At 30.6% G+C, this 19,774-nt stretch overlaps 2 protein-coding genes across 2 annotated transcripts; both read right to left on the reverse strand.

The window, feature by feature from the left end:
• Positions 1–232: 232 nt before the first annotated feature.
• LOC146913604 (putative inactive leucine-rich repeat receptor-like protein kinase At3g03770) lies at positions 233–6,360 on the reverse strand. The gene is made up of 8 exons (XM_085716797.1): positions 6,168–6,360; positions 4,213–5,663; positions 3,925–4,058; positions 2,054–2,294; positions 1,512–1,714; positions 1,231–1,283; positions 1,006–1,114; positions 233–893 (listed from the first exon to the last, which is right to left on the reverse strand). Exons 2-8 carry the CDS (start codon positions 5,555–5,557, stop codon positions 621–623), a joined length of 2,358 nt encoding a protein of 785 aa, XP_085572923.1. The 5' UTR covers positions 5,558–5,663; positions 6,168–6,360; the 3' UTR covers positions 233–620.
• Positions 6,361–11,661: 5,301 nt separating this feature from the next.
• LOC146913605 (plant cysteine oxidase 2-like) lies at positions 11,662–15,311 on the reverse strand. Its single transcript, XM_085716779.1, has 5 exons — positions 14,789–15,311; positions 13,709–13,830; positions 13,442–13,601; positions 12,508–12,711; positions 11,662–11,996 (listed from the first exon to the last, which is right to left on the reverse strand). The coding sequence occupies exons 1-5, from the start codon at positions 15,051–15,053 to the stop codon at positions 11,866–11,868; spliced, it is 882 nt and encodes a 293-aa protein (XP_085572905.1). The 5' UTR covers positions 15,054–15,311; the 3' UTR covers positions 11,662–11,865.
• Between the last annotated feature and the right edge of the window lie 4,463 nt (positions 15,312–19,774).

The following is a 19,774-nucleotide window of genomic DNA, read 5'->3' on the forward strand; positions in this document are numbered from 1 at the left end:
TGAAGATCTACTATCATAAGCCTCAATTATTTTTATTTTTTTTCAACAAAGAAAAACATAAGATGTCAATTATTTTTCACAAACCCTTGAGACATTGGTGCTCAAGCCCACAAAAAATAGGTAACATGATTTTAGAAAAGCATATGGTGGTTTCACTTCCTTAACAAAGCATGGTGCATTTATTGACAACATTTTTTTTTTCATTAGAAGCTCAATTGTTCTTGGGAAAAAATGTTACAACATGAGCTTACATACTATTTTGATATTGTGAACTACAAAACTTACATTCTCTTAACATTAATATCTTAAGCATATAGTAAAACCTATATCATCAACACAATTAAATTGAAAACATCTATGTGCATATTTAGAAAACTAGCATATAACTCTTTCTAATCCTTTCAAACTCGGTTTAGTTTCGTGTATGTTTGGATCGACGGTAAATTTGGCAAAATCGTAGTTTTTTACCATGATTATGGTAAAAACTATAGTTTGAAGTAACAACAAAATCACATTATCACCATGATTTCGCCACATTTACCGTCAATCCAAACATACACGTGTCTCAGTAGCATTGGACTTGAAAGAGTGCTACAGCAATTCCAACTGCGAGACCGATACTAATGAAAGTTTGTTCGTCTACATGGTAAAGGCGAGATGGGAGAGCTGTCACTACTAAGAGAGTCTCCTCTCCATGCATCTTGGACTTGAGAAGCAAACTGCAAATTCCACAAAACATCTTCTATAGAAGGCCTTTCTTCTACCTCTTTAACTAAACATCTCACACAAATTTCCATCATTGTCTTCAATGATTGATCCAAACACGCGTTACGAATCGATGGATCTATAATGCTCCTCCTAGCTTCATCATCTTCTGTTATGCTTGATTGCAACTGCATGATGATCACATTTACGAAAGCGAAGTCATAAATTAACAACTGATTTATATTGAAATAGTCTAGATTATAACAAAGTTCACTCTAATCAAAGAACACTTTCTATTACCAGATCCTTCAAAGTGTCCACATTTCTCGACTTTATCGTCCTTCCTAGAATGAGTTCCATTAGGATCACTCCAAAGTCATATATATCAGACTTGTCTTCACTTTTTACACTGCAAAAACAACACAATATTAACTTCAGTAATAAGTATATTCGACATAAAATATATAAAACTACATCATGCTGAGTCCTCTTTTGCATAAACTTGATTAAAATGCTATCACATACCTTTGTTTTAAGCTAGGACTTTTGAATATACTTGAAGGATTTCCTTGACCAACCTGCAATGATAAACATATAGAGAAATAATAGACTAAACTTATCGTTGAAAAAACGAACTTCTTATGGACTCGGATTCATTGCAGTCAATAATTGATGCAGTCAGCCGATCTACATTAAAAACTCAAATTTTCAATCATGTGATCGTTATCAACGATCAAGATGATTGACTACATTGATGGCTGGCTGCATAAAAGTATAATAATAATTCATAATTATTTTCTTAATACCTTTCCCATGTTGGATAACAAAGGCATGTTATAACTACTGATTTTCGCAACAAAGTTCTGGTCCAATAAAACATCAGTAATTTTGATATTATTTGAATATACACCAGGAACAATCTCTGTATGCAGAAATTGGATTCCCTTTGCAACTCCAATCGCAGCTTCTATGCGTTGAGTCCAAGTAAGAGACTTTCTATAATGCCTATCTGTCACATAACATGATCATATAGAAATATCAGAAAATGCATTATTGTTTCAATCTTTCATTACAAAATTCAAGGTATGTGAAATGTTTGATTCATCAGAAGCTTAATGATATTAAGTATTGAAGAGTCCTAACTAAGATATAAATTTACTACTTGTTTGGATAAACAGCTTAATCAAGCGCTTATAGCAAAATCACTTGTCATATAAGGTATAACTTATAATCAGTTTTCATAAGGGATTCTCAGAACTTATTTTTATAAATTCTCTCAAATAGACTTTCAAGGGCTTATGCGAGTAGATAAGCTCAAAAAGACGAGACATTTATTGTAATGAATTACCTGAGATCCATGTCTTGAGTGAGCCATTTGGTACATACTCAAAGACAATAAAGATTCTTCTAACATTTGAATCATCTAAATAATGTTCAAAGCAATGTCCAAGAACACTGACTAAATGATGATGTCTGAATTTTGATATCAGTTCTATGTGCTGCATGAAATCTCTAGTCCTGCAGCTTTTGGTCAATTTTACACTTCTAATGGCAACTAGGGAACCTTCTTTTAGTTGACCTCTGTGCATCTGAAGCATAAAAGAAAAGACACATTTAAAAAAAAATGATGCATACATCAAACAAATGTTAAAAAATGATGAAAGTTGAGTAACAATATTTTTTATAAGAACTTTAGGTCAATGATAGCGTAGTTGAATCACGGCTGCATGAAAAAATTACTTTCCTGATTGTCCATATGACTCGTAGTTTACCGATAAGTGAAGGGGTACGGTTTCACGAGTAATATAGTAAACTGGACTGTAGTATTTAAATACAAGTTGTAATCTGTAAACCCTAAATTTAGTTAATAGAAAGGTAATGCAGTTGCTCTGCAGTCGGAGACGTAAGCACTATGGACCGAACACAATGTGACATTTAAATTGAAAGTGACAATAAGAAATGAAAACAAAAAAGAATTTCTCAAAACAAATAGGTGGTAGAATTTTCACTTATACATACACATTAAATTTTTAACATTCTGCAACACCTATTTTGTACTTCTCCAGCTGTCTTTGAGTTTGTTAGTTAGTACCACTGTTATATAGAAATGGTCCAATAACATCCACAAATATCTTTGGTTCCTATTGGTGGTCCTTCATTGGTAGATGGTATATTAATTTCCAATCCCTTTCATATTCATCTAACATTCATTATATGCACTTTGCCAGCAACTTGTACTTTCATACAACAAAGGCATTCAATTACAAATAACAAAGCTATGAGAAAATGAAGAAGATATTATCTCAAATGGACTTGATTCATCATAGCCATGTGCACAAAAGCTCATGATTAAAGAAAAATGTTCCATTCTGATTTGTTGAGGGTCCCACATTAGATGATATATGGTCTGAGAAAGATTTTATTTAGAAGGGGCACGCCTCACCTTACAAGTTTGTGGAAAATTGAGTTAGGCCCAATTCAAAATCTAAGACGGTGTATGATCTTATCCAGGATCAGTTGAGCCATCCGTTATAGGACCACTAGATCACGCGCTTGATATTTAGTTGAGCATGAGCAGGGTCGGACCCACCCTATGGTACTAGACTTAAAGAATGTATTATATACAATATATGTTGTAAGTTTTTCATGCATTCTTACTTGGCCTAGTGGTAGATGGTACTTTAACTATCGGCGCGTCCTGGTTCAACTCCCCGGCGGTAAATGGTTGCAGGGAATTGAACCTGTGACACATTGGTAAAATGATGATCACGCCTAAGCCATTTTACTGTTGTGTTTAATGTGTCATAATTTCGCTTTTTTAATATATATAGTTTCTTCGAAATTTTAGCCGCACCAATATCAAAAGTCTGGGTCCGCCCCTGAGCATGACGAAGGTGTGTTGAGTTTACAAACTATTTTTATAGGGTTGAGTTGTGTTAGGTCATCAACCCTGGTTCAAAGGAAAACATATACGATCACGGAGTTTGGAAATTGTTCCTACGTCTCCGGATGCAGTGTGACTAAAGTACCTTTCTTTCATTCAAACTTAGAGTTTACAGATTACAACTCGTGTTGAAATACTATACAGTCCAATTTACAAGATTACCTTTTACCGACCTGTCCACTTATCAGTAACTATGTGTCTTACCCAACAAGTCGAGTCCGATCCCTAATTCTAAGATAGTCTATTTTGACATTAACTTAAAATAAGTGGCATACCTGTCCTTGAGAACCTTCACCCATAAAAGAAGTGGTGTCAAAGTTATTAGTAGCTTCCATAATCTCTTCCAGTGAAAAAGCTCTATACGGTGGAAGGCCAACAGTTCCAAACTTCATTGTTTTAGGTACACACCCTTAAGGAGAAGGCAAACAAATCATTAGCATATATCTTTAACATGAAAGAGTACAAAGAAAATTCTTAATAAAATTTAATTCTTCTGCAAGAAATTATTGCCAAAAAGTTGCAGCACGCACGACTAATATTATCAAAGCGAGAAATCTACTTACTTGCATCGGAGATTAACTTAGAAGTGTATCCAGAAGCTGCATTTTCTGATATTAACTTTCTTTGAGAATTCATCATCATGCTTTTACCATTTCCTCTTCTAATCATAATAGTAAAAATCAATGCAAAAAGTGCAAGTCCTCCGAAAATTCCACCAACTATCCCCAAAGAAAGAACTGTTTTAGATACTCCTTTACGCTTCTTTCTCTCGGCTACTATTCCAACAGCTATTGCTTCAGTGTGACAAAAGGCTTGTTCATGTTGATTTTGTTTTGTTTCCTCTAGACAATTTCCACCATACAGAAGAGTCCTATCATTGGAATGTGATGCTAAACACTTCGGTAATTTTCCAGTCAAAAGATTTGAAGACAAATCAACAGCTTCTAGCACAGAATTACAAGACAGATTCTCAAAAAGCATTCCTGATAATTTGTTACTTGAAATGTTGAGATAAGTGATTGTAGGAAGTGAAAACAATTCTAACTGAAATGGTCCAACAAACGCGTTTTCTGAGATGTCGAATCTCTCGAGTTGGTAATATGAACTCATATTATCAGGTAAACTTGACCTAAACTTGTTGTTTCTTAGAACGCAAGTAACCAACTTGTTACCGATTCTGGGAAAGTTAGGTCCAAAATCATTATCATCCAATTCCAACACTTGAAGATTAGTCAAACGGCTTAAATCCGGTACCGATCCGGTAAAACGGTTACGAGAAAGCGAAAGAACTCTCATATTCGTTAAGCTACTCAACGAATCAGGAAGCGAACCGTTGAATGAATTTTGTTTCAAATTCAAAACGGTTAACGACGGAAAAGAATCCAACCAATCAGGTAAATGTCCTTCAAACATGTTGTTATCAAGAATGAGTGCTTGAAGATTTGAAAGCAATGGAAGCTCTTGAGGGATTTTACCATATAGAAAATTTGAACTCATGTTAACAATTTCCAAAGATGATAAGCTACCAATTTTTCCAGGAAGTGGACCCCACAAGCCTAAGGAAACTAGTGTGAGAACCTTTAAACTTGGAATTCTCAAAAGTGTTGTGAAAAATGAATCTATTGAGAAGTTTTTTGGAAGAAGTTGTTGAGGTTTTGTTGTTTCACCAACAATGTGTAGCTGAGTTATGGCTTCTCCATAGCATACAACAGTAAGAGAAGCTTTTGAATCTGTGTTGCAAAAATCTGTGTTGGAATTCCATGAACTCAAAACCGAAGGAAAGTTTAATAGACGTTTGATTCGCAAAAGAGTGTGAGTGTGAGAGGATTGAAGTTCAGTTGAGTGAGAAGTCGAAAGGAAAATTGTAACTAAAACTAGAATCACTTTTGGATAGAGCTTATTTTCCATTGGTATGTTAAAGCATGAAACAATATTTGAAGAGAGATTTTGCTAAAACTTCGAAAGCTTTAGATCATAGTCTTCTCAAACATTGAAGCTTGTTTCTTCATAAGTCCTGAAATTTCAAGGAGTGAAAATTCAATCATCCACAAAGAAGTCGAAAGAATATATTTGAATGAAATGAATGGATGCATTAAAATCTATAGCATATTTCTAAATTGCAATCTGCAACTGCGGCCGCAATGTAAAGGTTTTAGAGGTCTCCACGACTAAAATTGCAGCCACATTGACCACATTTTGCCGCAATATAAAGGTTTGTCGCAAAATTGCAACCATGGCCTCAATCGCAATTTTGAACCATGATCCATAATGTGAATGAACTTAATATTTTAAGTTCATTCAAAGCTACATCTCTTTAAGGTTCAAAGAATTTCATTATTTTCATGAGAAAATTACAGAAAGTAGAATCACTTAAGAAAGGTTTTGATATGATATAACTCAACATAAAAAAAAAAAAAAAAAAAGCTTTATATGAGTGAAAAAGTGTTTAATTAGAATTCAAAATTTGAAGGAAAAACAAACAAGTATAACCATAAGAAAACAATAGAAGTTCAAATACCTTAAGAACTTGTAGCCACAAAATATTCAGAAACTCATCATCAACAAAGTTTCCTCATATAGACCATTTTTCTCATGTGTCAGCTTTTTCTATGCACACATCAAGACAAGTTGATGACCAGGATTGAAAATGAAAACACAAATGAAAGGACCAAAAATTCACTCACAACAACAAAAGGACTAGTTCACAAGCCAACACTTCACTAATGTGACTAGCTGCTAAATAAATGAATGAATGTACAAAGCATGTTTCAACCATTTTTCTTCACTTTTGCTTTCAAAGGTCTTAAAGGGAAGAAGCCATAGTAATTACTTAACAATGAAAAGAAAAAGAAAGATTCTTGAAAGAGAAGATGACTACACTTTATTCTTTCATTATGAATATGAATTCTCTAACATGTCATCATGTGGAGTCCAAATAGATTTTGTTGAAAGCTGAAACATTAACATGTTTTGTATTATTTTATGTTGAGATTAATTTTCATGCACTGACAGTGTAAAACTTCTTTAAACATGCATCCAATCAAATCACACTACAGTAACACTTTTATATGTTAGTTCCTAAAATATCCACACAAATATGTACATAACTTGATTTGATTGAATGTATGTGTAAAAAAGTTTTACATTGTCATACAGATTAGTTCTGATTAATTTTTATGCACTGCCAGTGTAAAACTTTTTTACACATGCATTCGATCAAATCACACTATAGTGACACTTTTATAAGTTAGTTTCTAAAATATCTCCACAGGTATCTACATATATATATCTTAATTTGATTAAATGCGTGTGTAGAAAAGTCTTACATCGTTAGTGTATGCAAATTAAATCATTATTTTTATTTTTTTTTGGTTAATAATTTTGAGGTGATGTTTGTTAAAGATGGCTTTAAAAGTGATAACACTGTGACTTAAGCTTTCACTTTCATGGACAGGTAGGCATTGGCATTATTATCTTATTTCAACTTTTTTGCATGTCCCCTTCTTTTGGAGCTTTTCTTTTGTTAGGACAGACACCATATGCAAAAAGAGTACACTTATTTTACTCATAATCGTATAATGAGAAACCCTATTAGGCTATTACTCATAATTAATTTTGTGTTGAAAATTGAATGATGGATATTAGTATGGTCTAAATTTCATCACCATTGATATATGATAAAATAACACCTGTATTTTTGATCTAAATAGTTATGACAAGTTGGTCTATCATGGACCAAAATTTCATTTGTTGAAGAATCATGGCATAAGTAGACTAGTTTGTTCTTAGCCTATTTTTATTTAGGCTCCAACTTTATAAAATTAAACTAAATTATCCACCATATCATGACTTTCTATTCTAAAAAATGTGTCCCTCTAGGCCAAGATATCTATTAGACCATTTTATTATTAAAAAATGTTAAATATCTATTAGACCAATCATGAACACAAACAGATTGCAGGGGCCTTAATGCTCATGAATATTGTTCTTTAAGCACCTATAGTTTGCTCATAGAAACCTCAAACTAACAAAAATACCTTCAACGACAATTAATTAATGTTCACATAGGAATAAGAGTTAATTGTCGTGTCGTTGCCTCTGAACGGTAGTTAACTCACAAGCGAACAGAAATTAACTCCGTCTCTAAATGAATGGTAATTAACGGTTGTTGGAGGTATTTTCGGTAGTTTTCAGTGCTTGTGAGCAAATTATAGGTGTTTAAAGAGCAATTTTCAAAGCTCAATTGCCTTAGGCCCCATTTTTCTAAGTCCTCAAATTTTGTTTCATACTTATAAAAATTATGTTTAATTTAAATTATTAAATTGTGTTTCATACTTATAAAATCAGTCAATTCGGTGGTGCATAGGCTAGACAAATCTTACATCATGCATAAACTAGTTTTCGCTATCAGATCAATAAATCTCATCATTAAATTAATGAAATATGATGTGATTTTTTTTTTTATCTAATTGCAGAAAAGACATTCTTGTAAGATGTAAAATCATTTGGCTTGTACAGATTAGACAACGTCTATAAAATCACCCTTAAAATCAAGAAGTGAATTATCCTTAAAAACTTAGAACGCTATCCTAAGATAATAAATAAAATAAGAAAAAGATATGGATGATATGAGGTGGAAGTGGCAACTCACTTGCTTTCATTGCTTTTTTTTCTTTTCTTTTTTACCTTTTGTTTTCATAAGAGAATAATTTTCCAAGGAACTTTTATAACCTCCTACCATCATAATTGTTGAAGCCGTTGCTCTTTAATATAATCGTTAATATATTCTTTTTTAGATAAAGTCATACAAAGGGAACAATACTTTACTTTTCAGGTGGTCCCCAAAATGTAGCTCCTAAAGCATGGCTTAATACAAGTATGACTACAGAATCAGAATATAAACTAAGTTAATTTTTTGTTATAGATTTTTTGTTTTGTTTAAGGATTGTCGGTCTTTTTTCTCCCAGATTGTGAAATGTTTTGCGATGATGGTTGCTCAATAGATTCCTCAGAATTGCACATCTCATCGGGTCATAGTTTTTTATGACCTTTTTTTAGTCTAAAATGTTGATAACGTCATAACTCTCGATGCTTAACTTTGCAAATTTTTGAGTAATTCAAGGGAGCTATTAAGCAATCACCTCCCGATGCTTGTTTTACGATGATGATTGCTCAATAGACCCCTCAAAATTGCTCATCCCTCATGTCGCAACTTTCAAGGGGCATTTTTTTAGCTTAAAATGTTGATCGGGTCTTAACTCCTAAAGCTTGTTTTCGAGAATTTTTTTAGCACTTCAAGGGTCTATTGAGCAATCATCTTTCACGATTGGTTACTATTTCGAAGTGGGTTTAGGCCCAATTCATATTAGACTCCTGCCAGGGTATAACAACAAACGGTGTATTGCCAATTGTTGGAACATGTGTGAAAATTAGGAGTTAAAAGACTAAACATCAAGACTAGTGTTGTGTGAATTGAAAAAAGTGAAAATAAAAAATACAAGTATTTGGAAATCCAAAAACCAACACAAAGATAGTCGAGCGTTACCCCTCAACAATTGATCACCACATGATGAAGATCAGAGGCCGATCATAATAGAAATTCCTCAACGACCGCAACTATTTTATCGTTCATTTCTCTTCAAACTCTACCTATGAACGAACCTCTGCACTACAAGAAAGGTACACCATTCTATTTAATTTTTCACCCACTTCGTTCTAAATCTGACTTGAGTGTTAAAGTGTTTACATATACTATTGACAACTATATGAGCATGTTTAGGGGGTCAACCGTTTTAATATCTATTAGGCCAAAATTTTATGGTCACAAATTGCTTGGACTCTAAACTTGAATATATGATATTAAAAATTGTTGTGCCTTTTTTTTATCCTAACACTAATAATACACAATATTTCCTCCGTCCCAGATTAACTGAGTCATTTGCTCATTTCACACATATTAAGAAATATGTATAAATGACATAGAGGGAAAAATGGTTTTAAGTGCTCTTGTTAAGTATTGGTGCATTCTCCACTATCATAAATGCAAAGTGGAATATATTGAATTGTGAGTGATGAAAATAGTATTAATTAGAGTTATAAAGGGAAAAAAATAATTAATATTGTATTGAAAAGTGAAATGGCTTAGTTATTTTGGTTTTTTTTTTTTACAAATGATTCAGTTATTATGGGACGGAAGGAGTAAATCATATACTCATCTTGATAAAAACAATGGAAATGAAGGTGATCACCATGATGAAAATAGATATTTTTATGATATAGAGCATAACAAAAATGAATATATCATTTCTTCTATGCTTTCTGTTCTAGAATCTTTGAATAGTAAACATTAATCAACCCAAATATCTCATGAAATACAGGATATTTGATCATTACTCCAGGAAATTAAGGTTTCCAAATTCTTGGTCAAGTTTACACAACTTTAACTTACATTCTTGACCTTTGAATCAAACCATAGAAAATTTTAAAGTATCACAAACACTCAAGCCCACAGTTTTTCTTTTCCTTAGAAAATTTTAAAGTTTCACAAGCACAACAGCCACAATTAATACACCGATTAGAAAAAAAAAAAAAAAAATTCCTTTATAGCTTTATTGTGTTATACTTATAAATAAAATTTTTATCAAATAAATTTTTTACCATTCAAAAAAATCTAAAACATTTTTTAAAAAATTCAATTGAATTTAAAACTTATTTCATATAAATACTCTTGGTAAAAGTTTTAGTAAATCTAAAATTATTTCATATATTATTGAGGCACATCAAGATTAACGGTGTAAGTGCTTTAATTTAAAAATGTTAAGCTTGGCGTGTCTCAATACAACAACAACAAAGTTTTATCCTGCTAAATAGGGATCAACTACATGAATTAAATTACATTATACTGTTCTCTCATAAATCATATTAATTAAGTATTGATTAAAAGTTTTCAAATATAACCTAAATAGTAAATTACCCTCCCCCAAAGATGCTTGAATTACACTCCCCTTCCCTCTTATGTTAAAATATACACTTTCCTCCCTCTTATTAAAAAATTATTAGAAAATATTTCACTCCCCTCCCTTGTGAGAAGCTTGAATTACATTCCCCTCCCCTCTTATATTAAAATCTACGCTTTAGTCCCTCAATAAATTTTTTATTTAAAATAATCTAGCAAAAAAATAATAAAACACACTTCAAAGAATAATAGTATTGCGGGTCCATTTTAATATAATCAAATTTTGAATACATATTTTTTGCTATTTTTTATTAACAATTTCATTAACATATAGTTTTAAACCCTATTATAAAATATGAAACAACCCCAAATATAATTAAAACATGTGAAAAATTGCTAAAGCCGATTAAGTATGATTATTTAAAAGCGAATTTTATACTCTAAATTATAAAATTAATAACAAAATATTTAAATTTAATTATCATTGACATTTAAATTATAAAGAAACGAGTTTATTTATTTTGTAAATGGTGATTCAAAATTATTATATATTATAAAAATATTTATTTATGTTAAAATAGATTAAAGTGTAGTGCATATTTAATTATTAAGGAAGTGGGTTGTAATTCAAGCATCTCATAGGGGGAAAAGAGTATAAATTTTATCTTTTAAGGGAGAGAATGTATATTTTAACATAAAAGGAGAGAAGAGTGTGATTCAAGCTTCTCTTAAGGGAGAGGAGTGTAAACTTGATCTCTATGAATTAGGCTCAACTAGTGTATAACTTGTAAACGTTTTTGCACAATTATCATACTTTGTGCCAATGAACATTATCTTTGACCAGATGTGTGTTCGGTGTCTAGCACACCGACATATATGAATACATTTATATAATTTATTTTTTAAAATTATTATCGGTGTCGACATATAATGTCTATGTTTCTGCTTTATAGGGTGTAGCACTATTTAAGTGCAACACTCCCAAACTATACCACTAATATTACTTGAAACATATTTATATTGTAATAAGATGATGAAATATAATTAGACATTAGTATAAAACATGTGTATACTGTGCGCATATTATTATTCTGATTATTAAACTCTTTAACATTGGAGAAGAGAAACCAACAAATGCAATGATGGAAACAAAAAGTAAAATGGGTGAGGGAGATCATATGTGTTTATATGTTTGTAATATGCACAGTAATTAAAGAAACCTAAGTGTGTGTGCTATGGAATACATGTTGATAATCTGATCTTATAGGGCAGTCTCTATAATTGGAGGACCCAAATATTCAATCCCATCCATTTGAGAGTTTTCTGGCATCTCTATTTCTTCCAACCATCCATAACTTTCATTTTCTTCTTTCAACTCAGCAATTTCTCCATCTGCAATATTTGAAATCACTAGTTGTAAGACAAACAATAAAAAAATTAAAGGTTAAATATGTTTGTAGTTTCATAAGCTTTCAATTTATTCCCTAAAAGTATCCATATTTTGTAAAAAAGAATTGAAATAATAACGACTATTCTTACAAACTACACTATTATGAAGGACTGAAATTAAAATTTTATCGGGACGATACAATATTATGAAGGACTGAAGTTACCATTAAAATTTTATCGGGATTAAACTTAAAAACTTATGATTTTGTAGGAAGTAAAAACATATTTAATCCTAAAAATAATACTATGCAAAAATGTTTATTTTTAATTTAATTTTTATTTATGCAATTTTGTGACAAGAGCATGTTCAATTGTGCAACCATGCTAGAATTATTTAACTCACTTTTAGTGGGCCCTATCATGTTTCATGAACTTTAAACATTTTATCAATCTTGCAAGTTGCAAATCCATAAACTATATATGTATAACGGTCTAAAAATAAAGTGTTACTTACTAGGAAAAGCAGTGTAAAGGTGATCTCTATAGTAAGAACAATCTCTGCCATCATCTTTGGAATAAGGAGGTCCAATGACATCAAGAACAGCACATGGAGTTATGGCTGTGAATTCGTGGATGTTGCCTCCAGTTTTTGGAAACAATACTGAAGTGTCACATGGTGATGTGAACACTTTATTAGCTTTTAACTTTGCCAACCTCACTGCAAAAAATAGCATGTGTGCAAGATTAAATTTCTATAAACAATAGACGTTGCGAGAAATGTTATTAACACACTTTGTTCATGTTCTTTATTATTGGGTGAAATTCATGCATGTCTCACTAAATAAAAAGTGGGGTCCATCAAATAGGATGTGTATTCCTCGTTGTTACGAAATCACACATTTGATGCAATCATGGGATCTAAATGTTTTAGGCAATATCAGACGGACGGTCCACGTTCTGAATTTCGGTAATAGTCTAAAATGTAAAGTTGGACATGAGTTTTAATTTATGGATCTAACTTTCTTGTTGCTTGGGACTCACATTTGATGCAATTACCTCGTCTGAATTTCGAGTCAAGATCAGATGGTCCACGTTCTAAATTTTCGTAATCAAGTCTAAAATACAATGCCAAAATTTGATATGTTCAATTTTGATTTGATAGTCTAAATAAACAACTACAAAATTGTCGACAACCGCAGTTGCGACCGCGGTATAACAATTTTAGAGGTTTTTGCAACAACGTTGCAACCTCAAGTGAGGTTGCATTGCTCACACTTGCCTTCATTTTACCGTAATATAAAGGCTCGCAGCGTAACTGCTACCGTAATTTTAAACCATGGGCAAGTGTTACAAAGAATGTTGTTTAATATATATACTACTAACACATCTCATGCCATGAGCTGAGATTAATATAATTTGGTGATATGAATAAATATTTGAATACATACATTGAGATGGTTGCTTCAACAAATTGTGAGAGACATCAGGATCAACCCAATCATAAGACTTAATGTGCATTTGTCCCAACAGAAGCTTACTGAAAACAGTCATTCCTGGGTGGTTATGAAGAGGAATTACTCCTTTTGATGGTAGGAAAAAAATACATAGCTGCATGTACAAAAAAAATGTACACTCTCAAATTAATTACATATATATATTCTAGCTACAAATTGCATTGTTGAACAATGACTAAAATAAGAGATTGCAAGACTTACTGAAAAATTATCACATTTGTATATGGTTGTATATGTGACCCTTGGATTCTCTTTGAAAATGCTTTCAGGTTTGAAGAACTGCAAATCTTTACTTAGTCCAACATCTTCTGGCTTCATGTTATCTAGTTATTAAAAAAAACATAATTAAGAACAATACTTTTGGTTTGTTTTTTAGCCATCGGGCTTTAAAGGAAAGAAACTATGATAATTCAGAGTTCAGCCGAAAGTCTGATGAATAATTTAAAGGAAAAATCTTGTATACATTAATATATTAAAACATGCCATCGAATTGCATAGAATTAATGCACTTCTAGAGAAGTGTGACCTTATATATTTATTCAACCAATAGGGGGAAATTATTTATGATATTAGAGGTGTCCACGGTTAGTTAGATTACCCACCATTGGACCACTCAAATCACGCTCTACATTAAGCGTGAGGGGGTGTATAGAAGTCTCACATCAGATGAAATAAATATGATTCGAAAATGTGTTCATAAGAGGTGCGTAGTCATCCTCTTACACATCGTTTGTAAGGATTGAGTTAAGCCTTACTCAAATTCTAAAATATACACTATAAAGATAAAAGGTGACTATCTTATGTTACATATTTGAAACATATGTTATTTTAATTTTTAAATGGAAACTAGAGAAAGAATGTATCAATCAGTCAAATACTCAACTTAACTAGAAAAAATTATGCATTAACCAAACAAATTGTAAATAAATAAACAGCTTGACGTAAAAAAAATGAAATGAACCCTTGATAAAGTGCAAAAGCTAAAATAGAAGCAACATCTTCCCAACAATGTGAAAGGACAAACACACTCACATTTCATCTTAAGATAACAAATTGATTGATAACTTTCTAATTTGTAACTAAATTATACATTAAAAAATTCACATTCACAACATGCAAATGAAGATATTAATCTCCAATTCCAAAGACATGACACAAAAATTTGTAACACTAACATATAATTGGACACAAAATCTAACAACAAATCAACTTGCACATTTTCTTATCCAATTAAACACTCAATTTCAAACTTATAACAAAATCAAAAGAAATTGATCATACCAAGAATGTGACATAGTTTGTGAACATTTTGTGGTGAAGGGACAGTGTCAGGTCCCTTAAATGTTTCCTTGCATGAGACAAATAATTTCTGAAGTGCTTTATTAGACATTGGCTTCTTAACCTTGCTACTATGATAAGGTTTCCTCTTTTTGACAATGACCCTTTTCATATAACCAACTTTTTCAACATGTCTAACTCTTTCTTCATTTTTTTCTACTAAACCACCCTCCATTTTCACAGATACACCTCCAATATCTTCCTTCATATGTTAACACCAAATCTTCTATGTCACCACTCAATTTATAAGCCCTTTTCAACTTTCAAAATCTTCTTAAAAGGGTAAGTTTCAAATGTTTTTTTCTCTCTCTCTCTCTCTCTTTTTTGTGGTTGTGATCTTTAATAAATTTAGTAGATTGTGTCAAAATGGAAGAGGATCATTGATATTTTGAGTAAGAGTTGTAAAAGTGAAAAATAAAAAGTAATATTCATGAAGAGAGAATGAGCATTTTTGAGATGAAATGCTAGAGAAGTTTGGGAGAAAGATGAGTTCTTATTATGATATATTTGGAAGAGATAAAATATATCAAATGTTGAAAACCATGGGCCTTTTGTCATGGAATGGTGCTTTCTATTTGACAATTGGCAAGTGTCATTACAAGTTCTATATATATTAGTAAATAATCAAAGGGAATAAAGCTCATTAGAGTTAATTTAGTGGAAATAGATAAAAAAAATAAAAAATAAAAGAGTTAATTTAGTGAAAATGTCTTAGAACCATGAATGGAAAACATGTGTTGCCAATCTGTTTTAACGTGAGTTTTAAGATTTTTATTGTAAGAATTGAAGAAAATAATAAATTTGTTATTGAATATAACAATTTTACTTTTAAATACCAACAAAAATTACTAAATGATTTTTATGAACCATGTTATTAAGGCATATTAAAGTAAAACAATTTGAAAATGATTCACTTTATATTTATTTGCTAGGAAAATTAAAATTACTATTTTATTGAGAAAAAAACTCATTTGTAGTTTGTTTAATAGTGTTAATTCAAATTGTAAATGGTTTATTAAATTACTTATAATTTTTTTTTATGGTATCTACTACTTTTTTTAAGGGTGGTATTTACTACTTGTCTACTACTTGAATTATTATAAAAATATTTCTAAGAGGTAGGTTACTGATTCATACCATATAAAAATATTGATTTCTTCAATTAAATTTTTGTTGTTAGACGTTAGTGCTATGTGGGTTTTGAACAGACTATTTTTGTGATATAAGGATAACTATGAAATTCATTAGGAAAAAAAAAAACTCATTGAAAAGGAAAAGGAAAAGGAAAAGGAAAAGCAGTATTTGTATGTAGTTCCCATAGATTATTTGGAAACTGGTGGTTATATTGGCGACCCCCTGTTTTGAGCTGTTGACGTGGCAACCAAATGTTAAATTACCAAAAGCACTATATTCAAAAAAAAACTTTTTGTATATTATTATATTATTAATTAAAAAAAATTGAAAGTATGTGACAATTAGGATCATTTTATAGTTATCAACAAAGAGAGTTGAACTATATATCTTGAATTTTACAAGGATAAAAATGATTTGAATGTATAGTAACTTAAGTTTAGATTCATTCATGTAAAAGTGATTTATGTGAAGTTATGATTGATTTTACATCAGTGAGCTACAAAATACTTTTTCCGTCTTTAATTATAATTTCTTTTTAAAAAAAATTGTTTTTTTAGAAGAACAAAATCATTGCATTTCATTTATAAAAGTGTTTTCAATACAATGTGGTATTGTTACCAATAATTGAGAACTAGCTGACAACAAAGCCGCCTTTGCTAATATATGAGCAGCCTCGTTTGCTTGTCTCAGCATAAACTCAACACATGAGTTTTCATAAAAATTACTAAAGAGAGTTTTACAATTGTTTTTCTTGAATATAAGTCATTATGCAATTTTTTAGATGCGTCATTATTTTTTCGCCAACATATCTTTTTTAATACTATAAATTTATTTTAAAATTTAAAAAGCTAAAGTTACACATTACTATACAGAGGTATTTTAAGAATATGAATATAAAAATAAATATATTACATATACGAAGCATGTGGGAAAAGAACTCCTGAGTACTTATAATATGAAATGGAGGGAGTTGTTTCAAACTTTCAATATTACATTATTAATTCTAGAACCTAATTAATTCTCAAAATAAAAGTCAAGCATCCAAAAATCTGATCATACTAAGTTTGACTTTTGCAAACTCAAGTTTGGGAGCAACCACATTGGAAACGAACAAGCACTTGTTAACATATAGATTAACCATTGTTAAATGTTAATGATCAAAACCATTACCAAATGTTAGGTCACATGTAAATTAAAATACCATATTTTAACTTTTAGATAATGAATATACAATACTCATTATTCCATTTAATATAAGACTCTTACTCATTTGATATACCAACATCAAAAAATAAAGTGGAATTATCATAAAATAGAACAAAGCTTGAGGTTTAACATCAAAGGTTTGTATGCTCTTTAAAAGGAATGAATTAAATGTGCATGGACATAGATACAAAAACAAGTGTTGTCATATTTGGTACTTTCTTCATCCACTAAAACTCCATCAAGATACTAAGTTTTTATCCAATAATGACTATTGACATAAAATTCATTATATTTTTCAAAGAATAGTCTCTTTCATGAATTATGGATAAACATGCCAAGTCAAGCACCTGGAATTAATCAAGTAGCTAAACCTTAGATTGCCTATACTTTTATCCAAATTTGGACCATCCAAAAAATTTGTATTTTATTCTTTAAAATTGTCAGCTTCACTTAAATTAGCTCTTCAATTTTGCTACTTGATAAGATCGTACTCTAAATTACAAAACATTAGTTAATATCGTCCTTTCAGTCCTTTAACTGATATTATTATAAAGATTTGGTAAGTTAAATGTGTATTTAGCAATCCATGTAGGGTTTGGAATAATCCTTACAACGTAGCATTGTGTAGCAGTTGTAGATCTAAAGAGAAAAACTTATCTCATTAAAGTTGATAATTATCATCATTGTTGCACCATATAATTGGTGTAGGGCATCTATTTTCACATAGCTATGACATCAAAAAATAGTAGTGGAAATTTGATGTACTAGAAAAGATAAGATGTTTTAGTTTATACTTTTAATTTAGGACATATATATTTATTTAAAAAAATCTACTTGTTTTTCTCCCTAAAAAAAATCTACTTGTTTTTCTCTAACTTTATACTAAATTGAAATGAAAGAAAAGATTCTTTTATCAATTTATCAATTAAGAGTTTTAAGTGTTATGCGACCAAATTAAATAATAACTCTACTCAACAACACTTAGGTGAGATATATAAAAAAAAATGATGAAAGGATTCAAGTAATTTTTTTGTTTAATCAGACGTGATAGATTTGAAACAACCTAAGAATGCAACAACGTAGTTATATCCGTCCTAAAAAAATTAGTTTTTACAATTGTACATGGAAAACACTAGACGACAAAAAAATAAGTAATAAGTTTAATCATATTTTTTATTGAATAATTACTTTTTTTGAGCAAGAATAATTACATGTTACAGCATCTACACTAAGGGTATATAAGTGACTAAGTTTCATAGAAGGAAGAACTTATTTATTTATTTTTTCTTTCTCTCCACTATAAAATTTGACATATGACAAAGTAGATAACATAAAAATTATAAGAGTAATTTATATAATCATCATTAATGTTTTGTTGTATAATAAAATATTTCATCATCCTCAATATAAAATACCTTATATTTTTACCATTGAGTTGCATAAATATAACATAACATTCTAGACCCATTGTTTAGAAGTGTGCGAAACTTAAAATAAGTTTTTTTTTAAAACAAAATAAAAATCATTACATTTCATTAGCTATAATATTTTAAATACATGAAGATCCGCTGCTTATCATTTAAAATATTAAAGTTAGAATTAAATAGAGTTGTCTGAGATAACTCGTGAGCGACCCAATAACTCAAAATAAGTTGTTCATAAATTAAAACAATTTCACTTGTGTGATATATATAATATATACCAAGAAATCCACGTCAATGACTAGTTGGAAGACATCTAACACGTCATCACATGGTTGGCACGTGGGGAGCAGGTGCATCCATAAGACAACATCATCTTGTCACGTTTCTCGTACCAAACCGCTGCAGTCAATCACTAACGTAGGAGGAGTGTACTCCAACTTGCTAGCTAGTTTAATTAAATTTATTTTTCATTCCTCTAAAAAAGAAAAATTCTCATTACATATTTCAGTTTATTTTACAAAATAATCATATTATATATATTCATTTACATATTGATGGTATATATAATTAAACTTTTGTTATATATTACTCAAACTTATATATGATGAAAATAGCTACACAATTTGGAAGCTAGTTCATCTTTCTCCCCATCTAAAGATAAAGCATTGAACATGGCCAAATGTTACAATCAAATTGAAGGGTTAATTATTTTGACACATTTTCTTGAATTGTATATTTGCTTGTCCCTCAAGGATTCATAACTATTGAGACCAATTAAATTTGCAATTTGTTCACGTCACTTTATGGACAGATAAGCCAAAAAAAAGGTATAACAAGTTGAATTTGGTGCTACTTCAATTAATGTAGGTACACAAAAAATAAAACTCTCTGTGTATGTGAATGATAATATTCTAGTCAAATATTCATTACAACAATTCTAATTCCAATACATGAAGTTAGTTCTTGATCAACTACAATATTTCATTGGGTTGGAAGTTGCACATGTACACACCAAACATATTGATTTCCCTATATGATAAGGAACATTGCTTGCACATTGTTGCTTAATTTTTAGCGATACATAGAACTATTGTATGATGCATTTGTACTTACAAAACTGCACATGATCAGATACATTTAAAAATCAAAATCAATGTGTCCAAAT

Source organism: Medicago sativa, chromosome 6 (assembly GCF_051527215.1).
Source record: "Medicago sativa cultivar Bolivia chromosome 6, Bolivia_mono, whole genome shotgun sequence".
NCBI lineage: Eukaryota > Viridiplantae > Streptophyta > Magnoliopsida > Fabales > Fabaceae > Medicago > Medicago sativa.